The sequence below is a fragment of the Pyxicephalus adspersus genome, chromosome 3 (genome assembly GCF_032062135.1).
Source record: "Pyxicephalus adspersus chromosome 3, UCB_Pads_2.0, whole genome shotgun sequence".
Lineage (NCBI taxonomy): Eukaryota > Metazoa > Chordata > Amphibia > Anura > Pyxicephalidae > Pyxicephalus > Pyxicephalus adspersus.
In genome coordinates this window covers 74,108,689-74,132,187 of record NC_092860.1, presented here as the reverse complement: position 1 = coordinate 74,132,187, position 23,499 = coordinate 74,108,689, and the positions used below count along the sequence as shown (strand labels likewise).

The 23,499-nt window shown below is 36.5% G+C and overlaps 2 protein-coding genes across 2 annotated transcripts in view; both read right to left on the bottom strand.

The window, feature by feature from the left end:
* Positions 1-681, bottom strand: part of PPP2CB (protein phosphatase 2 catalytic subunit beta) — a 19,093-nt gene extending 18,412 nt beyond the window's left edge. Inside the window, exon 1 of the mRNA XM_072405251.1 lies at positions 243-681. Coding sequence (XP_072261352.1) covers positions 243-344 — 102 coding nt within the window. The 5' untranslated portion in view covers positions 345-681. The remainder of the gene's footprint in view (positions 1-242) is intronic.
* A 15,275-nt stretch (positions 682-15,956) lies between these two features.
* Positions 15,957-23,499, bottom strand: part of WRN (WRN RecQ like helicase) — a 79,719-nt gene continuing 72,176 nt past the window's right edge. The window contains exons 33-35 of the mRNA XM_072405250.1: positions 19,186-19,406; positions 18,438-18,593; positions 15,957-18,109 (exon numbers count right to left, since the gene is read on the bottom strand). Coding sequence (XP_072261351.1) covers positions 17,999-18,109; positions 18,438-18,593; positions 19,186-19,406 — 488 coding nt within the window. The 3' untranslated portion in view covers positions 15,957-17,998. The remainder of the gene's footprint in view (positions 18,110-18,437; positions 18,594-19,185; positions 19,407-23,499) is intronic.

Sequence of the window (23,499 nt, the reverse complement as noted above, 5' to 3'; positions counted from 1 at the left end):
TATATATATATATCTGTATGTATGTATGTATGTATGAAGTCCAGGAAATCCCAGGGTGTGCATGGGGGAGATAATAGAATACATGATGTAATATTGCCCGAGATCTGGGCATTTTGCACCTCGGGTGACCGCAGCCTCCAGCAGCTCATTGGCTGCATTACTTGCAGCATGAATCATGACACAGGATATATATATAGATAGATAACACGGGATATAGACATATATGCGTGCAGCACGCTCACCTTCTCGCACAGGGTGCGCACTTGGCTCTCATTGAGTTGCTTGCAGTCATTGAGCTGCTCGATCCATTGGTCTAGCTCTTTGGTGAACGTCTTGTCCTCCATATCCAGCAGCACCTCCCCGAGCACCCCCGGGACAGCAAAGCTACACAATACGGCACAGTCACGGCGCTGCCACCTCCTCCTGTCACACACACACTGTCACACCCTCCTCCTCCTCCACAAGCCGGGCCGCTGCTCTGTATGTAAAGCACACGATATGGCGGTACACCCGCTGTGTGTCAGAGGAGGAGGCCGCTACGCCGCTGTGTCGTTGTTTCCTTCCTCCTCCTCCTCATTCAATCTCGCCTTCACCCCCCAGTACCGGGAGCGCGCACCGAAGAGAAGGGAGAGTGCAGTTGCGCACGAAGACGCCAAACGGACCGATGGGAGGAGCCAGAGAAAAAGGCGTGCGCGCTCACGAGCACATAGTGGTAAACATCGGAGGTAAGACGTAGGATGCACGGGAACGCGCACGCACTCGTCGCTAGGCTATTGGAGAGCACAGGACAGTCGCGCTTTACGGACCGCGTTGGCTGAAAGTCTTGACGCATGCGCACCCCCCTTTTTTTTTTATATTGTGTACTTTATTAACAACATATTCATTCCTCAAAATGTGGCTTGTGTGTTAGGTGTGGGCATTGTAGGTCTTTAGAAAATTTGATTGCATATGAAACATGGTTATGGCTGAATTTCAGCCAGATAAAAAATGAATTTTATAATTTATTAAATGTATTTTTTTAATAAGATCAGAATTTGCTTGGTATCAGTTTATTGCAATACGCTTAACAGCAGAAATAAGATTTTGAGTGTGGAGGGCAGCACCGGTCAACCAGGTGCACTTAAATCACATTTAGACTTAGAAATATGCTGATAGGAGTGGAGAACAAAGAAGTGACCTTAGTCTTCTGATGGCCCATTCAATTTCCAATCAGCAGGCTAAGGGATGAAGAGGGGTCTGTAACAAACTCACATCATCCGCCTAGCAAAGTTGTGTACATCTCAGGACTGGGTAGTAAAAGTCCAATAAATACTGAGAATATTTGTACAATAAAGAGTTACTTCCTTTAATGTCCCTGTCGCTGGGCATCCATAGTTTAGTACCACACTTTGATCAGCTTGATTAAATTTCCAGCACTCCGTGGCTTTCATAGACAAACTGAGCCCATAGAGTTTTCGTTTTTTTTCCTCTTTAAAGAAATGTTTTTAAAATAAAACACATTGGATGTATTTACATTTTTTGGCATTTCTGTGGATTACTGTTATAAATATTTGCAATGAGAGCTGCATTTTGTGCCCCAGGTTTAAAATCAAGTCAAAGCATTTTCCTATATTTATAGGAAAAAATATAATTAGATTTTTAGATTTCTATTTAAGTATATATGTATACATTATCATAATATGTATCATTCTGTATTTACTATCTATCCATTTTTATATCTGTCACTTGATTTTAATAATTATCTTTAACCCACTGTGTTACATTTGTAAATTGAGACTTTTATGTCTGCACACATTTGAGTCATGTCAAAACATACAGCAGCATTATGAAAAAAGTACCTCTAACCATTAAAAACCCTATCTTGCCCAGGTTACCAGATATAATCTTGGTGCATTTTCTCTCTACCCACACCCCTTCTCTATGGCCTATTACAAATTGGCAGCAAATCAAAGACAGCAGCAAGATTCATCTGCCTGGGACAACATGTATAGAATACTGCACAGATATTGGGATTTGTTGGAGTGTGCCCACCTGAGAATATGACTTTAGTTACTATGTAAATGCCTGGATAATACCTGGGGGAAAATAAAAGCATTGTCAGGAGGAGTACTATTCCCATAAGAGGTGATTACTACCAGCAAGATGGTGGCACACACTATGAAAAAATTTGCTAAACTGTTTAAAGCACTACAACACAGTCTGCTTTTTTTCTGGTCTATACTGTACTTACCTTTGCCCTGACTTTCATAATAGGTGGGTTAAGTCACCATTATTTTTGTGGGATCCCTGGCAGTACTCTCACGAGTAGACTCTCCAGCACAATTAGATTAGATGCCATAGGCAGAAGCTGGGGGAAGGTAAGTATATTAACTTTTTCCCTGCAGGATTTTTAAATATTTTTTCATATTGGTTTGGATTGTAGTTTTGGTGCTAGGTCTGCTTTAACATTAAGAACAGATATTGAGAATTTAACCCTGTATAAAGAACAGACAATGTGCCACTGTGAAGACTCAATACACACAGAATAAGAACACAAACTGATAATGATACCCAACATACGGGACAAGAGAAATATGACGCATCAATGCATGCATAATTAGAACAGATACCGTGCAGGGCCCGTACATTAAAGGCAGCTCTAGGTCCAGAACAGAAAGGGGCAGAGGTTGGGCATGTGGGATGGATGATAGAGCACAGCAATCAGGCAAAATATTCACAAAAAAGGCTACTGCATATTGAACGTAAATTAACTTGAATACATATCTCTTGAGCCTTCTTACAGCATACATTGTATATGTCTGCAACTGTATTTCTTCCTACAAATATATATATATATATATATATATATATATATATATATATATATAATTTACTTGGCAGGACACAGACTGACATTGGCAGAGACTTGGCAGGACACAGGCTGACAGTGGCAGAGACTTGGTAGGACACAGACTGACAGTGGCAGAGACTTTGCAGGACACAGACTGATAGTGGCAGAGACTTGGCAGAACGCAGGATGACTGTGGCAGAGACTTGGCAGGTGACAGACCGATAGTGGCAGAGACTTGGCAGGACACAGGCTGACAGTGGCAAAGACTTTGCATGACACAGGCTGACAGTGGCAGAGACTTGGCGGGACACAGGATGATTTTGGTAAGGACATGGGTAGATACAGTCTAAAAGTGTCTGAGACTTGGGTTGCCAGACACAGGCTGAAAGTGTGAAGGACTTTTCATATTGTATATTTGTATTTTCATAGTGGCAAACATTGGCTAGTAATGTTTGTGTCTAAAGTCAGTCTATTTATAAAGCAGTGAATCTGACATTCACTGAAACATTTCCTGGTGGATAATATTCCAGGACCATATGTTTTAGTGGCAGTATTTGTTTCTCTACAAGGGAAAGTCAGATTCACTGCTTCTTAAATAGAGCCCTATGACATGTACTTTAAATACAATGCTCAGTGATGAACACTGTAGCAGAAAACATGCATTATATCAAAACTATATGTGACATTTTAAAGGTATTGCATTGTACAAAGATGACATTGAAAATATAATTATGTAAGCCTAAACCAGGAAAATGGTATTGAAATTATTGCTGTAAAATATGACAATTTTTTTTTAATGACAGGTGCTGCAGGGAATGTTAGATATATATACGCCACAGCATTTGATTCTGGCCTACTAGGAAGAATGAAGAAATTTCAGCTGCAGGGCTATTTTCCATTCAAGTTGATGAGTCAGAGGACATTTCTAAAATTGAGCAACTATGTTTTCAGCTGGGTTATGAATACAGAGGTAACATACATGAAGAATTTATTAGCTTTCCTTCTGTGACTGTAGGTGCATTATACATTTCATAGCAGCACTGGTCACTTGTGGATGGAGTGAGTTCCTCTTTCTGCCCACTGTGTGCTACTACTCATGTTGGCAGCTGCCTCCCCTGCGCCATCCCCCTTCCATATCTGTCTGTCTCAGACATACCCTAGACCAGGGGTGTCAAACTCTGGCCAGTGGGACAAATCTGGCCCTCAAGGGCCTTTTTTTGCCCCCCCCCAAAGAATTCTGAAAATGAACTACATCTGGCCTGCCCGCCCACGTTACCACCTCACATAATCATTTTCAATACATGCAATACATAGACATTATTCCTGTACACCCATCATGTGACACAAAGCCTAGGCAATGATCATATGGTGCCTGACTACCAGGGGCATTGTGTTTGTTTCAATTCATCAGAGACTGCATAGTGTAATTTTTATTGTGATCTGAGACGATGAACAACACACAGTCTGCATAGATAGATAGAAAATAGTCTTTTCAACCCTAAAGTGTGCGGAGGGGTTTGTTTTTGTTAGTTATGGATGAAGTAGTAAACCTCCTCAATTTTTTCAATAAATTTCAAGTTTAACTTGGTCTAAGTTTTTAATTTCGGCCCTCTGTGTATTTGAGTTTGACACCTATGCCTTAGACTATCTCTGAGGGACACCAGTGCTTGTGATGTAGGGCTCATGCCCAAATGTGCTTCTTATGATGTGTTGCCCATGCCATACATGCAGATTAAGAGCATAGGTTACTGAGAATTACACCCAGCATACAAAACAAAAGAATTGGAGTAAATTCAATTTCTGCATGCACTTTCAATAAAATATTCATATGATCTACTATCTGGAATTTTAACTCTCATAACCACCAGTATGTGCACTGTTTTAATTCAGGAGAAATATGAAACAATATGTACATTTTTATGGCTAATGTTAGGGGACAATTAACACTTTTAGATGCTGCTTTTTGTATTGTATATGGAGTAAAATTTGTGAATTTAAGTTTCACGTTAATTTGTCATGATCTGTTAAACTGAGAGGGCATAACAGGGGTGTATTTTTTGTTTACATGCTTCTAGGGATAAGCAGAAATGGGATGCTAATGTCTAGTGCTTCCTTAATATGCGTTTACAGAGAATGATATAAAAAATACAGCAAGGGCAAGTTTTTATTTTTTTTTGTAAAGTAATAAACCATATTTATTTACGCTCCATTTAAAATTGAGAGCTACATCAACCCAAAAAGATTTTTGTAAAAACAAGCTCCTGCTTATTAGCATACAAACTGCTAGATTTAACCCTTCCTTTTTCTACTAAATACTTAAAATTTAATTAATTATTAATTCATAATTGTTATAAAAATAATTATATTGCTTTATGTGTCCAAAAGGACAGAAAGGGAGGGTGGTGCCACCTTCTTATTTACAACCCAATCTGGCAATAAACAGTTGACACATGAAAATCCAGCCACCAATAATGCGTATCCTTCAGTTTTCCCGCATGAATTTCGGACTGCATTTTCAATACAGGGACTGTAGTACACTGTTGGGCCACTTATGTTTTGATGGCGCTGTTCTGCAGAAACAGCTGTTAGGTCTTGCTTGCTACACTGAATACACATTGAGATGTCCCTGCTGCCTGCTCCCTGGAACTGTGCCAGATGTCCGCGGGTGCTGCGGGAGGAAGGCTGGCCTGTGTGTGGAGGCAAGTATAACTTTCAAAAATCTGGAATGTTCGAAAACCTGCCACATCTCAGGTCCAGAGGTTCCCAGATTTTTGAATGTCAACTGTATGCAGGAAAACAGTGACAATATATCATTTCTGGTCGATTCTCCTGTCAGTATGCTCACTGTTAGAACATGTACCTAGAAACAGAAAATACATGAATCCTAGTGCTGAGTGTTTTTTTCCATCTTCCATATGTTTTTAAAATTAAAGTAAATTTTGCATCATCGAAAGCTACCAGAAACCAATCCACTGAAAAGGAAAATGCTTAAAATCAAAAGTACTTATGGACTGAAAAATGTATAAAATATTATTTTTTGGTAAATAGGGAACAAACTGTAATTTTATTATGTAATATTTAGTATTCCACCTTTTTATGGATGCTTTCTTATAGATACTTGTCTCATGGAAGTTCATCCACTTAGCCCAAACCTCTGAGAATTTGTTACATTTTCTAACTGATCTTAAATAATTTCATTGCAAGTGACAAGAATAATTTCAATCACTTATACTGTTACTTAAAGAAATATTAAAAGATAATAATTTTTGACTGCCTGCGTTGCTTAAATTGTCCATTAAATTTACACAGTACAGACTGTAGAGTTAGTTTCATGTTAGACTGACCCTTTTTACATTGATGTTAAACCAGATTTTATTCCAAAAGATTTTTACTGAAGAAGAAAAGCACATACTGTAAAAAGACAATTTACTGCTTTAAATTTGAGGCACTAGTATTATTGGCTGTGCAAACTAGAACAAAAATGCAACAAATAAAATGAATGCGCTATTGAGCTATTCAATATTTATATATTATATACATATTGAAATATAATTTTATATATTATTAGCTATATTGAGCTATTGTGTAATTTATCCTGGGAGCAAATTTTAACTATGTCCTTTCTAATGTATATAGTTTAATTGAACCAGTGCAGCGTTTTACCCTTAAAATAGTTTTAGGCCCTAGTTAATCCCTACTAAACCCAATTTATCCCAAGACTTTTTTTTTTGTCCTGAAAAATGCTCCCTAAAATTGATTAGATGCCACTGCCTCTTTCAGTTGGTTTTGGTTCCGACAATAGAAAGGCAGCACCAGCCACAGCTCAAGGAACCTTGATTGAACATGGTTTATATAGTGTAAAAAGAATTTATTGCCTGAAGACAAAATTAGTTTTGTTCCCAAAAATATCACAAGGTTCTGGTTATTGTTTAGGTGAAAGTAAACTTAAAAAAACGAAAAAACTAGCTTACCTTTACTTCCTCCGAAGGTTTCCTTGATCGAGCTTGGTGAGGTTGGTTGACGTAGCCTGCTGTAAATGGGTAAAAAAGGTGCTGACCTTATTGTGCATGCGTGAGATTGTAAGAAGTGTACTTACTACAAAAAATACAATACCATATTTGTTTTAATCCTAGACTGACAGTAAATTAACTGTCATCTCAGGTTTTCTCATATATAAAAAATAGCATTTTTTGCTCAATCCAGTGATCCTGAACCGTCAAACTACTCGTTGAAGTGCCTTATAAGAATAGGACTTCATCACAACTGCCTAGTAAGTGGCATCATTTGTGCCAGTTTAATAACTTTGCTTTATCCTTTTCACCTCAAAACAAACAATTATTATCACCTATTTTCATGAATATATGCATCTCCACTTACTGTTGTACACTACATCACATAAGTAATCTTTTAGAGTATGATATACTACCTTCTGACACTAATATCTAATATTTACATAACTTATGATGCTTCTCAAGAATCAGAATCAGAAGAGGCAACCCCCCCCCCCAGGAAAAGCTACCTTAAGGGGATGCCTTAATACTATGTTTGTTATATCAACTTATTTATTACCCACTGTTTATATTGTCACTTGTATTGTTATGATTACATCATAACATATATAAGTAGGGCCACATACTTCCTCTCTCGTCTTACATGCGTGAGATTGGCAGGATTTTTTCCCCCATTGATGAAAAAGCTTCTTCTGCACATGCTCATGTGTGCATGACATATATATCTCAGGAGGCCTTGAGCTCCCATTGTCTTTATTGACTCTGCCATAAAGATAGAAGTGTAGGGGATTTACCCTTTTAATTAAAAAAAAAAATCGTTTTAACCCCCCCCCCCCTCCTAAGAAAAAAATAACTTTTTTGGGATAGGGCAAGGGTTTAGGAAGTGAAAGGAAATGTCTACAAAATTAGGACAATTACCCTATTAGACAGTTGTCAGGGGAACCCTTTGGATTTTTACTCCAACTTTTTGTTTTGGGTGGCAAGCAGTAAATTTAAGGATTTCCCTTCATGTTTTAGTGACATAAAAAAATGAATAATGACAGCAGGGATACAAACTAGTTTATTAAGGTTGTATGGCTTCATGCAATAAACCAATACAGTGTTAGTGTTACTATATATATATATATCTATATATATATCTATATATATATATATATATATATATATATATATATATAAATTTATTTATTTAAATTTTTGGTAACTTTACATTTTAGGTAGAATTACGTTAAAATAAATAACGCATGTGAAAGCTGCCTTTGAATGATAATAGGTGTCATTCTATACTGGTAAGTATCCTAGGTATACTAGATTTCAGCCATGTTTAGCATTTTTGTTCAATCTCAGTAAGACAAACTCTTGTACAGCCTTTTTCTTCCCAGATTGGCCTCATGCTGTTTTTTGTTATTTACATTATGTGTGTCTTGGCGTCTCTAGGAAACAGTTGTCACAGGAGTGGCTTGTATGTGCAGCTGCTCAACTTCCAATGTTATGTACTACATTCTAAGACTTCAAGCATTACATTACAAATTACAGTTATTGCTGACTTGAAAGAAAATCTTTAAGAAAATCTTTACAATATCAGCAAGCACAACATAATGACGCCAGTATGTAGCCTTGAGGAAGGGACCCTGTGTGGCCCTGAAACGAGGCTTTTCAACATGTTGTGACAATGCTTTTACAACAAAGCAAGAACCCTGTACTTTGGAATGTTGGTGACTTTGTCTTCTGCAGTAAACACAAACATATATAAGGTTAAATGTTCGAAATATGCAGTGTAGGGAGCAGGGCGTCATTAAAGGATACTTGCAGGTGGGATTTCTCTAGGATCAGTTCTAAGGAAATGGATTTTAATATAGGCTTGAAGTGGCCAAATCCTTCTGCCAAACCCTTGCTGCATACGGTAACTCACAAATAATTTCCTCCTATCCTTTCAGTTGCAGAACAGCAAATTTCCCAATGTCAAATTTTAGGTTTGGCAGAGTATGGGAGTATCAATAAATAAATCAAGAGGAATGTGCTTAGACTCAGGAAGAATTACCCTCACCCTGCCACCAGGTGAGTATTTTCTTCTAAATTGGTGGTGAACTTCATGGGTGTTAACTCCATAGAAAAGTTGCAGGTCAGCAGAGATTTGGTCCCCTGCAGTATTTCTCCAGGTGGAGAAACTTGTATGATCAGGGGCCCGGGGCAGCAGGTGTATTCAATCTCCCTATTGCATCCAGTCCAAGCAGCCGTTGCCAGAGTTTATTGTGTATCCAGGGCTGTGAATGCAAAGTTTCCCCAGGGTCAAGGAGCCGACCACCACTTGTGATAAAGATATATAATTAGAGTTTAATAAAAATAATTGCCACCAATGCAAAGGTTCTGCAGAGAGCTGTCACCAGGAAAGTCCCTTCATACTTGTGACTTGCAGTTATGCCCGTCTCACACCACAAGGTTCCACAATATATAATTCTCTTTGCATCTACAAATTCTCTCCCAAGCAATGAGAGTAAACACATTTCCTCATGCCATGTAAATAGAACATTTGTGTATACTAGCAGTTAGGTATAACACAAGATAGAATAGTTAAATCACTAATATAAAGAGTACAAAACCCTAGTTTATTGCATGTTTCAAATGTTAATTAAATTGGCAGACTGCATGCTTCTTATGTCTTAAGCAAACAGTATGGTTATAATTTTGCAATTAGTGTTTAGTTACCAGCCACTTTTATTATTATTAATATTATTATTAATAATGATAATAATAATAATAAACAGGATTTATATAGCGGCAACATGTTACGCAGCGCTGTACATTAAATAGGGGTTGCAAATGACAGACTAATACAGACAGTGATACAGGAGGAGAGGACCCTGCCCCGAAGAGCTGTGTACAATATCTACGAACGATCGTGTCGTTACCTCTATGTGCAGGATCGGTGCTATACGATCGTTCATATATATCGTGCAGGAACGTTCGTCGTTCGTTTTCCAACGATAATAATTGGAAGTGTGTACGTAGCTTTAGTTTGCAGATGGTTTGAGGGCTTATCACCAGTAAAGGTAAGTGGTATTTTTTTTTTTTTTTTTTTTGGTGAATGTCCTGCTTTGACATTATCAGCTCTGTAAAAGTTCTGACAAGAAGCTTACACAATACTGACACTAGGAAAATATCAGGAAAGCAAAAGAAAGGTGAGTGGTAATGGGTCTGGTGATAAGCTAGTACAATAATATATTTTTTTTTGTCCTGATTTGTTTTTAAAGCTTACTGAAGGTTCTGTGCTTTTAACATTTAAGTGTCAATAGCACTCATAAGTATGAATGATTTGTCCAATAAACAAGTGATGATTTTAATTTTTTTGGCGACTTCCAGCCAGTAAATCATCCAGATAAAACTGAATTTCTTCTCAGATTGACATACATATATGTAGGGTACAGGATTACAGGCATGTGGCAATCAAGGGGAAAACATTATATGGTAAGAACAATTGTAAAAATTATTATACAGTAAACCTATTTCTTTAGCCAAAGGGTAGTACTCTTTTCTACTCAGTAGGCAATAAAATGGTTTTACAATGTCAGTGTGATTGGTTGCTATGTGTACTACAATATGGTTATTGTGAGCAAGGCTTGTGAAGTAATAAGAGAACTGAGAATGGAGAAGTTAGCTTGAAGTCAGTTTGCTAAAGCAGTTCACAGCTGGTATTTAGAGATCCCCTGGGAGCCTGTAAGAATCTCTTGTCTTCTCTGCCACCACTTACAGACTCTGTAATAACTCCATGATGCCATCTCTTCCCCAACAGAACCTCTCTTGCTCATTTCTAATGATATATTTGGCTCCCAAAATTTCTAAGCAGTACTGCAATTAGAGTCACTGGACCAAGGAAACTAACAGTTAATGATAAACTTTTATCTGGATGTTATTTGTCAGAACCAGGAGTTAGATGTAATAGGAAAATGAGTAAAACGGGATTATGCGTGCCTCCATGTTACTATGTATAGTTGCATTGCAAGGAATTTTGTTGCTATGGAAACTGGAATCCTTAATCTATTTTTGTTGACAAGTGAAATAAATGTACTTTACCACTTGACACACATTCACAAGTACCAGTTATAGCTCACCTACTTCTACCTTCTAATCAAGGAAATTAAAGTGAGAAAACAAGTAGTATTGTGAAAGAATAACTGTAGTTTAGTTGACAATAAGCAATAAAAATGCAGTCTGTGTTGGAGTTACAGTGGGTGCAAAAATATGCACTAAAAGACATTCATTTCATTTAAAGTAATGTAGTTTACAATAGACTAAGGACTTTTAGACATTCCCTCGTGGGAATCTTCCAGGTCCATGTGTTTCAATGATATGATTTGATTCCCACCAGGAATCAATTGCTGCCATCGAAACACATGTTTAAGGGAATGTCAGATTCCCTGTTTATTAAATAGAGCAATAAGAAAAGTTGCCCTACCAGTGGTAGGTAATATATAGGTTGGGTTGGACAGCTGACAGACAATGTTAAGTGTCCAAGGCAGCCTTTCTCAGTAGGGAACAGGGAACCTCGGCTACAACTATTTCCCACAGCTCACAATACATTAGCATGGTGGTGGGTTGGAAGAACGCATCGTACATAGCCAAAAACATCATTGGTATCAACTTCTGGAGAAACCCTACAGCTGCCCTCTGACATTGCCCTTTATAAATTCCAGGACATCCACTTGCTTAATCCTGCCCCTAACTTGAGAATAAGCCAGATACAGGCTGGGACCAAACATTGCATCTCTTTAGTGTTATCTATAGGACTTTGCTTCTGGTGCTTAAAGTGGGGTGAGGTGGGTTGCAATAGAAAATAGAACATATAGCCATATGCGCCATATTCACCAAACATATAGCCATTAGCTTGCTAAGAGGTAATTATACAAACTGAACTCAACTATGCAATTTTTTTTGTAATTTTCATGATTTACTAAATGCTAGATAATATCTGGTTTAAGTGCTTTTTTTAAGTTAGCATGGTTGATTAAATCAATAAAGAGATGTTTATGTTTAGTAAATAGGACTGTCTTTATTGATATTATTTCTACTGCAACATTTAGATGGAATCATAAATTGGCATCAGAATTATAAAAGCATGGATCTATGCATTTTTGTATCAGTGATTCAAGCTGGTGGTGTATTGGTGTGGGAGATATTTCCTTGGAACACATACAGCCTCTTAGTATCAATTAGCATCAAATAAATGCCACAGTATACCTTAGTATTGTTGTCAACCATGTCTACCCTGGCTACATCCAGCAGGAATATGGGCATTGCAAATGAGAAGATCACTGAACCCAAATGTCCTTCACAGTCAATATTATTCCAGTGCATTTAAATTATTGTGGAAGAGGAGATGGTTGTACAGCCAACAAATCTGCATATTGATATGCTATCAACCTGGTACTAGCAAGGTGTACCTAATAAAGTAAGCTTTGAATGTGTAATGTGTGTGTACATATCACTCTAAAAAAAAGGTGCAGCGCTCTTTCTTTTTATTTTTTTTGGTTTAAATATATTTTGGTGACCCTGGTGGTACACCAGAGATGCAGTCATGCCAGTTATAGAGCTTGGACAATTATAGGTTTTTTTTTATTGGTCTAATCGTCTGTATTGACTGTAAAATAAAGTTTTTCAATAATGGCCAGATGCATTACTAGAAGCAAATGGTCATCTAAAGTAACTTGGGGCTCCTCCACAGATTTTGTGTAATTAATCCAAATATCATAAGTGGTATATAAATGTTTATAAATGGGAAGCAGGTATCTCCATAATTGATAGTAAACACCCCCAAGGTCAGAAGCTCTACTGTAGTTATTGCTGCCAATGATAACACTAAATGAGGCTATTCCCCTTCCAAGCGGTACATTAGGTTTTAGAGCAGGACAAGCACAGCTTGTGCATGTACTTTTAAGATGTTGTCAATGCAAGTAGGTAACAGATAGACAAATCATTTACCCATAATTATTTACCCACCTGTTATACCTTAAAGTGTACCTAAACTCATAAATTTTACTTTACCATAAAAGGGTTTTTAAGTGCAACACCCTTTATATAAAAAAAAAAAAAAAGGGTGCAGCACTGCCCCTAAAATTCTCAACTGCCTAGGCAATTGAGAATGAATAGGAACGCATAGGCTCCCAGGATACCTACTTCGGGCATCCCGGGAGGCTCTTGGGTGTCCCTTCTGAAGGAGCCTTTTCACGAAAACAGAAAAATTGCAGATCTCACGTATGCTCAGTGAGATCGCCAAATCTACGTCACCCAACCCAGGCGCAAGATCAGGTGACGTAGGATGAAGAACCAGGAAACAGAGGGGATGATGCCGATGCCAAAAGCGCCGGCTCCTTTACAGATGTCGAGACACGGGACCTGACACAACATACCCCAGGGTAGATCCCGGGATTGAAGGTAAGTGTATTTTTTGCCAGTTTTAAGTTTAGTTCCTCTTTATATATAATAAGAAAACAGAAACTTGGCTACTTTTTTGCAACACCCTACAATGTTACAGAATTACTCCCTATGGGACATAGTAACTCCCTAGCATTACTGAGCCTCTAGAATTGTTATAAAGAACACACAGTCTTAGGTACTTGCAAAATTATAGGTTATACTAACACAATCCTTTACTGACAAACACAGAGCCTTTGTTCTGTGAAAACACATGTTAATAGGATTCTTGGCGTGTTCAGAAACAATGCTTGAAGGTAGCCAAACATCTATCTTCTATCTTGCGAAGAACAAAACATGTCTCATGTAGCTATCTATATTTCAGAATCACCTAGTGTTCACATTACTGTGAACAAGGATGGAGAAATAGGATACCTTAATTCAAAAAGAGATTAATTACCAGCGGACCATGGTAGAAATGGTAGAAATTGTTTAGTTATGAATATTCCTTGAATGGTCCTATTCACACATGTGTTATGGGAATGTATATGTTACCAAAACACACCATACAAGAATTAGTTTGGTATGATTTTATTAATTTTAAAAGGCATCTAAACACACAGCAAATACTCCTGCACTGCAGCACACCATAATGCACTACTTTGTGTTGTGGTGGTGAGCCCCATTACAAAAAATGGTGCAGGACTATACTAGGTGGACTATACTAGGTCTGTTGTGGTGCATTGTTAGCCTAATCAAATAAATAGCCTACTTTAGTGCAACACACATTAGCACACAGTATAATGCATCACAATAAATAATATTCGTGTGAGTGGAGCCTTACTGAATGTATCACCAGACAATTAAAATAGATCTAAACCCTCTTACTATTTTATTGTGTCACATGTAGTTAGGACACCTTACAGTTGTTATATTTATGCAAAAGCAAATAAATAAACAGCTTTAAAAAGTAGCTCAAAGCCCTGACATTTATTTAGAAAACAGGGAATCAGACATTCCCTCCCTCCCTTCTGGGAATCTTCTAGGTCCATACGTTTCAATGGCAGCAATTGAGTCACATGAGGGAATGTTTAGGAGAATGTCTGATTCCGTTTTATAAATAGAGTCCTTAGTATGCTAAGGACCTGTGTATGTGAACTTTTTTTTACATCTAATTGCTTGATTTCCTGCAGCCTAATACTGTGTGCACGCTTCATTTCCAAATCATTGTTCTGGCCCTGCTTCCAGATAGTGACAAAAAATGACCATGTCAGGAACAGATCTCACTAACAGAGTTGCCGGGTGTGACTCTGCCAGGTGTATAAGGTACTCTCATTACTCTTTTTTTGTCATGTGATTACAGCAGTGCCAGGACTAACAGTTTGTAGGGAATACAGTCTAAGAATTAAGTTGATTGCAAACCCCTTGGACTTGGTCTTGTAACCAAACTTATAGGTTTAATTGAGACTGAAAAAAAGTTTGAGTTCTTTGTGAATGTAAACAAACACAGCACCACACAGTGGACAAATTTAGGATGACAGGTGTATTAAAACAATATATTCCCTGCAGTAATTTTAGTTTTGATTTATGGAAGTCTTGCAATGCTTCTTTTTTTTTGTTCTTTTGGGACTGGTTTCCATAAGCCCCCTCTTGCAATTCTGGTGTGGTATATCACATTTTTTTGGTTTTTACAATTTGTATAGTGTTAAAATATCAGAAAGATAATGGTTAATGTACCACAGAGTCAGTGTTTCTATGGCTTGAAATCATCATATTCAATCATAAATATTATTCCTGCCTACACCACCACCATTCCTCTCAAAATTTGTGAAACAATGAAATCAATATGATTATCACAAAATTATCACACAATTATATTTATAACGGGCATCTACCAGTAACCCTAAAGAAAAAACAAAATGCAGCACATACTTATTTTTAGCTCCTCTGCCATTCAACTCGGAATGCTTTTCCATACCCAGATGTACCAGGTATTTTCTTTGCTCCCAGTAGTTCTCAGAATTGTTGCAGATGTAGGATAAATATGTACTGCTAACAAGGGAGTGATTATAGATAATCTGAAAGGGTTCTATCTGTTTATCACCTTACTTGGCTAAAATGGTATAAAATGGAAAACAAGTGGGAAATTCTACCCTAACTCTAGTCGCTAACCCCCCATGTTATAACACAGGACCCCAGCAGATTTCTTACTAGAGATAAAAAAAAAAAAAAGAAGTGTAGTGCTACATTCCTTGTTACAAACTACCTGCAACTTGAGCACAATAACAGGAATTGTGGTTGAGAGTTTTGAAGAATATATTCTGTTGATGCAATGGCTAAATGGAAGAGAGATGTGGATACTTTTAGCCATTTAGAAAAAACTATCATTGGTTGCATACTGAAATGAAAATGACACTTTTACCAACATTAAATAACATAATTTGTAATTAAATAACAGTTGAGGCTGATGATCTTTCACAACAGCCAGACGTAAGTTAAAATAGCGAAAAAAAGTAAATATATATATAAAAGACTGGGCAAATATTGACTGGCTTTTTAATCTTTAAAACCACTGTAAAAAGTCAGTCAAGCTAATGTTCATATTGCTATTTTTTCATAAATCATGTATAGTCCATTTGTCAAATTTTTGCATGTGAGCTCCCAGGTCCGCCAACCAAACGATCATAAAGAATGATTAAGAACACAGCTAGGATTCAACAAAATGTATTTATTAACCTTTTAATTATACATTACAAAAAAGTAGATAGTACTATTCATCAACACCATGTGATTTTAGTCTCATAAGAGTGAAGGCATTATTATTAGAAGTAGTTGCCTAATAGCCAATCAGGTGTAATACTGTGTGAAGTACATGGGCCTGATTTACTGTGTGAGGCTCTTGCTTACCTAACCTAACCTAACCTCACTTCACACCACATTAAATTAGGTCCACTCTTATTTGTTTTAGTTACTAGTAGATTTGATGCATTGCTGCAGAGGGTTTGGTGTAGCTGATTTATATTAAAATGGATAAAGTTAAGGCGGTTGGTGATAGCAGCCATTTTCCAGCTGGTCCAAGAATACAGAATACATTTTCATACTGAAATGAAGCTAGTTGCAATTAGCGAAATAAGAAATGTACTTCCTAATGTTTTTATAAAAAACAAAAAACAAAACAAAACTCCAAAAACTAGCGATCTGTATAGTGAACACAGTTTTCTCTTTTCACTAATACTTAACTGACTGCTGAATGTCTCAAAAACATTCATTATGCTTTTGTAGGTTTATTTAGCATTAATGGGAACATATATATTCTTTGTACAACACAATACATTCTGCACCAGCTTAACACTATAACAGCGCTGTACAGGCATATCAGTGAAATAAAGCAAGTATGTAGAAGTACCTGCATGTTTCTTCACATACTTTGTTTATACAAACAGATGCCTCAAAACCAACGTGTTCTTTTCAGCAAAATCTTAACAAGCTCCCGTACCTATGAGGTATGACAGGCAGCTTCACTGTCTGTAGGAAGACAGGAGAAATAGGAGGAGAGAGGGCTAAACCCTATGGACACAACAGTGGTGCCTGGGTTGGCAGTACCAATATAAGTGAATACACATGTATGACCTTCTCATTGTTTGCACTTCATCATTTCTGCAAATTTAACAACTCTAAAACCACCATATGAATATTTCACGATGAAGCACATGAAAAAGAATATGATTCTGTTACTGTACTAACACATACCTACTGTGATGCTAATACAAACAGGATTTGTTAAAACCTGTCTGATGGGTAATCACACAAAGCTGCACACTAAATTGCTATTCTTGCTTGTGGCCTATATTGTCAGTGTTTGAGTTAGGTATTACTGACAATAACAGTGGTAAATGTATCACTCTGAAAGGAACATAGAAGTGAATGGTTACCTAATTGGCTATGACACTTTACAACAAGAATTGAGAGGCAAGGATAACTTCATAAATGTGATATCATAATTACAAAGTACCCATAAATCAATGAATAATCTTGAAAGGTATACAAAAGTAGGCTAGCCTAGCAAAGAGGATAAAGTATCCAATCATAGACACACTTTTTCTAATTTGGTTTCATTCAGATACTGAATGGGTTTAAAATGTATCCTCATGTACATTGGTTTGTTATGTGGTTCATGCACTGAGTATAAGGCACTATAAAAATGTTAACTACCATAAACCCAAATATCATCAAGAATTATTTGGAACTAAACAGTAAAACAGCACAATATTAGTACAGAAAAATATAGTAAAGCTGGAATGAAAACAGCTGAAACACTGTAAGATAATGAATTTTACCAGGCATTTGCCAACCCATTACAGTGTAAAGTCACATAAAAGTGAAAACACATAGATTTATATTCCAATGAAGAATGCCTTGTTCCTAAATCTGTAGCATATTTACAACCTGACAATTTAAGCAGTCCGGGACATGTGGAACTTAAGATTTAATTTCTACAATACTAGCAATACTCATGCCAGAATGTATCCTGTTTGTATGTATGTCCCTTCTGCAAGCAGTCCACATACATTTGGTCATAAAGGACAATAAAGTTTCATTAATACTGCGAACAAACCGTATTTACACACTGTTGTTTTATAATTAGGTGAAAATATTTCACAGCTTATATGTATACTCTAAAATTTTGCTACTTTGTAGCTTGTTAACTCTAGGTATATAAATGCGGTAAGCATTTTTTAGCCAATATATTTCAGCCAAAAAGGCCCTTCTTTTTTCCAGTTTTAGCTTTTTTGATAAAATTTGATGATGAAGCATTTTCCTTGGGAGCACCAAACCATTCAGGCAATTTTCTTTTTGAAGTCTGAAATATAAAGAAAAGAAGGATTGAATGGCATATTATTACATTTTTCTCTAACAAATTACCACATTTTAGGCAGGGAACATCAGAAAGTAGACACTATGGCATGAATTGTGTGAAATTCATGAATCACTAAATATAGCTATAGTTACCACCACTAATAGATATTTGCATGAAAGTGAGCGCTCAATGTAGTTAAAAATATGAGTGACAACTGGTGTAAATACCAAGAGCAAAACCTAAAACAGTTACAGAATATTGTATTTTATAATTTCCTGCTCTTTAGCAGTAGGACTGTTTTTTTAATAATATGACAAAGTAACATATTTACCTGCAACTGTGATTCAGAAAACAGTTCTTCAGTATCTTCATCTGGCGCAGGCTGATTCCATGAGGCAAGTTTAATAGGGACTACAGCAGAGGTTTTCGGCAGCTCCAGTTTTGTGGGAGCTATCTGGACATTAGTTGTGCTCTCCTCCGCTGATTTCTAAAATATAATGAGTGAAAGATATGTTGCTAAAATATCTTAACAACCTAGATTGCAATCGGCTCATGTACCTTAACTACTCATTGGCAGATCTGAGATTCAAGGAACAATAGGAATTGGCAGGATAGGCAAGGCCTGAATTGATGAAAGCATTAAGATGTCATTATTCAAGATATGTGAATTTTCTAGAAAGAAAATAGTGTCTGTTCAGAATTCTTTAATCTGCACTGTAAATAATGTAACTAACTGAATAGAACACAAGATCCTATATTGTGCCTTTTCCTTGAAAAGAATGACATACACTATAATGACCTTCAAGATTCATTGGACATTACATTTTTGCCATTAGTGCTATGCAGGTTCATCTCTATTGTATTTAAAATGTATGCTACAAATATTGAATATGGTCTAAGGATAACTAATCACTGTGGGTAAATAGCAAGTTTTTCTTGTCTACCTAAAACAATTTGTGGAGAATTGTATAATATGTTCTATGGTTTGGTCTTAATATGTGTTTTTGGGACATGGCCTGTTTTTTCCATCTTTTCACCCCCTCCCTAAATAGCATAGGTTAGAAATACATAATACTAACCTTATTTTCAATCCAAGAGCTGTTCTCTAAACAAGTCTTTGGTTGTGATGTTCTTGGGGGCTGCAGAGTAACACTTTGTAAAGATTTGCTGGTTGAGGGCTCTGGCTTTTTTTCATTCTCACTACTTTCCTCTTTTTCAAGTAGTGTAATCACCATTCTTATCAAATATATATCAATTTCGGGTGCCACCAAAGAACGAATAGCTTGAAAGCTTGAAAGATCTGTAAATATACACGAACATAAACATGTCTGGCATTATGTCCTGCTATTTATAAATATTTTACTTTTTATTCCAACCATCCTTTAGAAATATATATTGATGCTTTTCTAACTAGAAGTCACAAAGTGGAATTCAAACAGGTACATTGACAGAGAAAACACGTTTAATATTTCACCCACCAAAAGATTTGTGATCCTGTTTATCCAATCCTCCTAATTTACACATATCTGCCAGCCAGCAAAATAATTTTATTGTTTCCTGGCTTTAGCACTTCCTGGATCAATGCCACAGGCAATATAAGGTGCTTATTTATAGACTTATGAGCAGGTTGGATGAAACAAAGCTATATTTTTAAGAAACATGAAGGTAAATCTAACAGAGTCAGGTACAAGCAGTGTGCCAGAGATGTGTGTACATATATATACCAGTACAATTACAAATCTTTTAGCTGATAGGTATTTAAAATGTGTTAACTGCTGGCTTAGAGATCAGATCTTTTACCAATAGGATAATAAACTTATTAGCTGCAACGAAAATTTGCATAGCTTTTCAGTGGTACAAAGACTCTTTCTCTCTAAACAGCTATAAATAAATTAATTAGCATATCTGAACAGTATTCTCTATGACAACTGTAATCATTAGAAATGTCTCTGGTCTCTTTGCCTCTTTTCTGACTATGGGTGTCATAATTAAATAGGATCTAAAAACGTGACATAAAATAAATGACATGAATACACTTTGAAAAGTCTTATAACTCTCTAATCCGTATGCATTTTTCTTCTCAATTACTAGGACAGACATAAACGGGTCTATTTATATAGAAGTAAATCCAACATTAGGAAAAATTTAATTTAGTAGAAAAACCTCCAGGTCAATGTGTTTTCAAATAAATGGATATAAAATCATTAATTTATAAATTAATGTGCAAATGATACATTTCCAATTGTACTTTTCTTTTACAGTGTAGTACTGGTATTGTGCCTGGTACAAAATACATCTAAAGAATTTGCTTCCTTTATGCTGTGCAGCCTTCTTCCTTTATTTGTTCTTCAATATATTTGTATTAAAGTGTAAATTCAGAATATTTATGAGGGCAGAGACAAGAATACTCAATAAAACTTACAGTATAATAAAAAAAAAACAAAATAACCCTAATGGAATATGATCTCAGAAATTACAGGGAAACATATATAAAGAAAGAAAGAAATAGAAAGGGGAAAAAGAGGTGTCAACAAATACCCACATGTGTGATACCTAAAATGAAATAAACTAAAACGGCATAGAAACATTACCAGGGGAAAAAAGTGGACAAGGAGAATATGCAAACAAGTCAGTAAGCATCTTGGGGATGGCAAAGAAACAAATAAATGAGCGGAGGAAATACAGATATCACCATCCAAGAGATATAATACCATAATGTAATGTCCAATATGGTACAGGAGGTGATTTACAAGGAGTGAAAGCCAGGAAAGAAAGTATCCACTCGTAGAAATCAGATTTGTTGAAACTTTTTCAACCTGTTCTCTTGCAAGGCCATACATTTTTCCAAAAACATTGTTTGAAAACCCTTTGTTAAAACTCCCTATACTCCCAGAACTCACTATATATTATATTACAGATTTGTAACCTAAAAGGCATGCGCTACTGTGCACTCCCATCAAACCTGTAGAAAATTTCCATTCCAACAAACGTTTGTGTGCATCTATCGGTGAACATAAATAGGCTTTGAGGCAGGGGTCGGCAAACTTTTTGGACTACTAGGCCATTTCAGGAGGTCAAGAAGGCACACTAGGCCAGAAGAAACAAGGTGTCCAAGGAAAGGTTTTATCCAATCGTGATTGCAAGTGCGCAGTAGCATGGAAATGCCCCTTGAGATGCGACTGCTTGAAAATGCTGTTGGTGTCATTGCACACTAAACACAGGGCTTTATTGTCGCGTTGGACGAAGAATAATGCGTCAGGCCATTTGGGGATGAAGACACAATGTTCGATGTGAGTAGTTGCGTGTTGCTTCTGTTCTTTAGGCATAATAATTAGGGTTACTGTGCAGGAACTCGCAATGCCGCAACAATTCAATTAGGCCGGGTCAAACAATAAATAACTGGGGGGGGGGCACGTTAGGCCGGCCTTGAATACTGGCTGGGCCGTATCCGGCCTAAAGGCCAGAGTTTGCCTACCTCTGTTTAAGGAGACCCAGAGTTGTCTGTTCTGAGGGAAATCAGAAACAGTGTGGCATAAAGGTAACTGGGCCAGCTAAGAAGCCTGTATTTGGAGAGTGAGGAAAGCTAAGGACCCGATCAATTTGGGTCAGAACAAGACTCCCCTTTTGCTTCATTTTGCCCCAGAAAAAAAGAGATAATATTAGAATGTAGGGCTAAAATATGGCAACCTATGTATGGGCAGAACCCGAGAAAAGAAAAAGAAACTTAGAAGAAAGTTTCATTTTAACTGCTGTAATGATGCCCAATCAAGAGATAAGGTAATGTCTTCATTACCTAATTAAAATATGTAGTTTCTTAAAAAGAGCTGGGTAAAAGAAGTTTACAAGAAGATGATGACCTTGTCCTGTACCTTTGGCAAAAGAGAACCTATCTGAGGGGAAACCAATATACCATTTTTTATCCTTTAATTGAACATTTATTGCATAACCAAAGCACATATACTGTTTACTGTACGTTCTACAGAAATATGTATGCAGGCAGGTATGAAGCTTTCCATGCAAAAAGTGGGGAAGAAAAAGTCCTTCATTTTTTTATCTTGCTCTATTTAATTTCATATTCCTTACTACTCCTATATAAGTGTATATTACAGCACACACTAGCACTTAATATATTAGGAAACCCAGAGGTAAATCTTTTATTCTGGGCTTTAAAGTACACCTGACATATACCAAGAAAAACAGGATGCCATTGCTTTATTCAGCCTTACAATGATCTAGGCCTGGCTTGTTACACACAGACATAAAGCAAACATGCAGCAAAATGGAAGTTAGCAAAGTTCCTAATTGTTATAATTGTTTCAGGTTAGTGTTAAAGCTACAGAATGAACATGAAAGTCATGCAAGTTTTAGAACAAAGGGGCAGCAGTCATAGCCTGCATATTTCTCTCATGGCAGGTTTTCTTTAAAGCCATTTATAAACATCTGGGAAAACAATATCACTCATTATCTTCAAAGGTATTTATTTAGGCATTGTCGTTTTTTTAATAACGTGTAATTAAAATACATCACTTAAAGGCAGCTCAAACATAAATGGGCAGTAAAACATTGGTTTGCAGGATCATGGGGCTAGCATACCAAATAAACTTCCATTTAATTAAATTTCTTTGATCTAATTTATATTTTTTATCCAAAAAATGTTTAATGTAATAGGATAAAAAGCAACCAGAAACCATTCTGCAAATTAACAAATTGTGAGTCTTGATTTTACTTTACCTGGTACATAAATATATATGCATATTTTATGCACTCAGTATGCATATTTTATTACCATTCCCAGACACATGGTATTACAGTGGCAGGCAATTAGGTTATTGCTGGCGATTCTAAGTTCCAGAAAGGGAGACGCATACCTATATTTGCTCAACAGAGGGCTCCCTAAGTTCTTTTTTTCCTTAACAAAAGTTTGCATTAGAATGACTTAGACCTCTGGAGTATGTTACAATTTCTAGTATATGTATGTGCATTAGCACAGAATAAAGAAAACGTTGTACAATTTTTAACAGGCTATTTGTTTTTTGTTTTTTTTTTTATTAACCTACTAACTGTCCTATTTGTAGAATCAGTTGTCACCACTTTTTTTTTTTTTTATATTTATTTTTTATTAGCAACCAATAAAAACAGACAATTACAGAACTCAAACCAGTGTATACAGATGGCAAAAGCAAATAAAAGCGTGAAAAGGCATACAATTTACAGAAATAGTCATATCCAGTAACTCGAGAGAACATATAGCATGCCACGTAATGATAAATGGAAAAGAGAAATAAATTGTATACATACATAAGAACATTTCCGTTATAGCAGTAAGCAATCTACCATTAGGTTTCATTGGTCGCTGATTTTATATTAAAGAGTATAGAAAAAGAGAGGAGAGA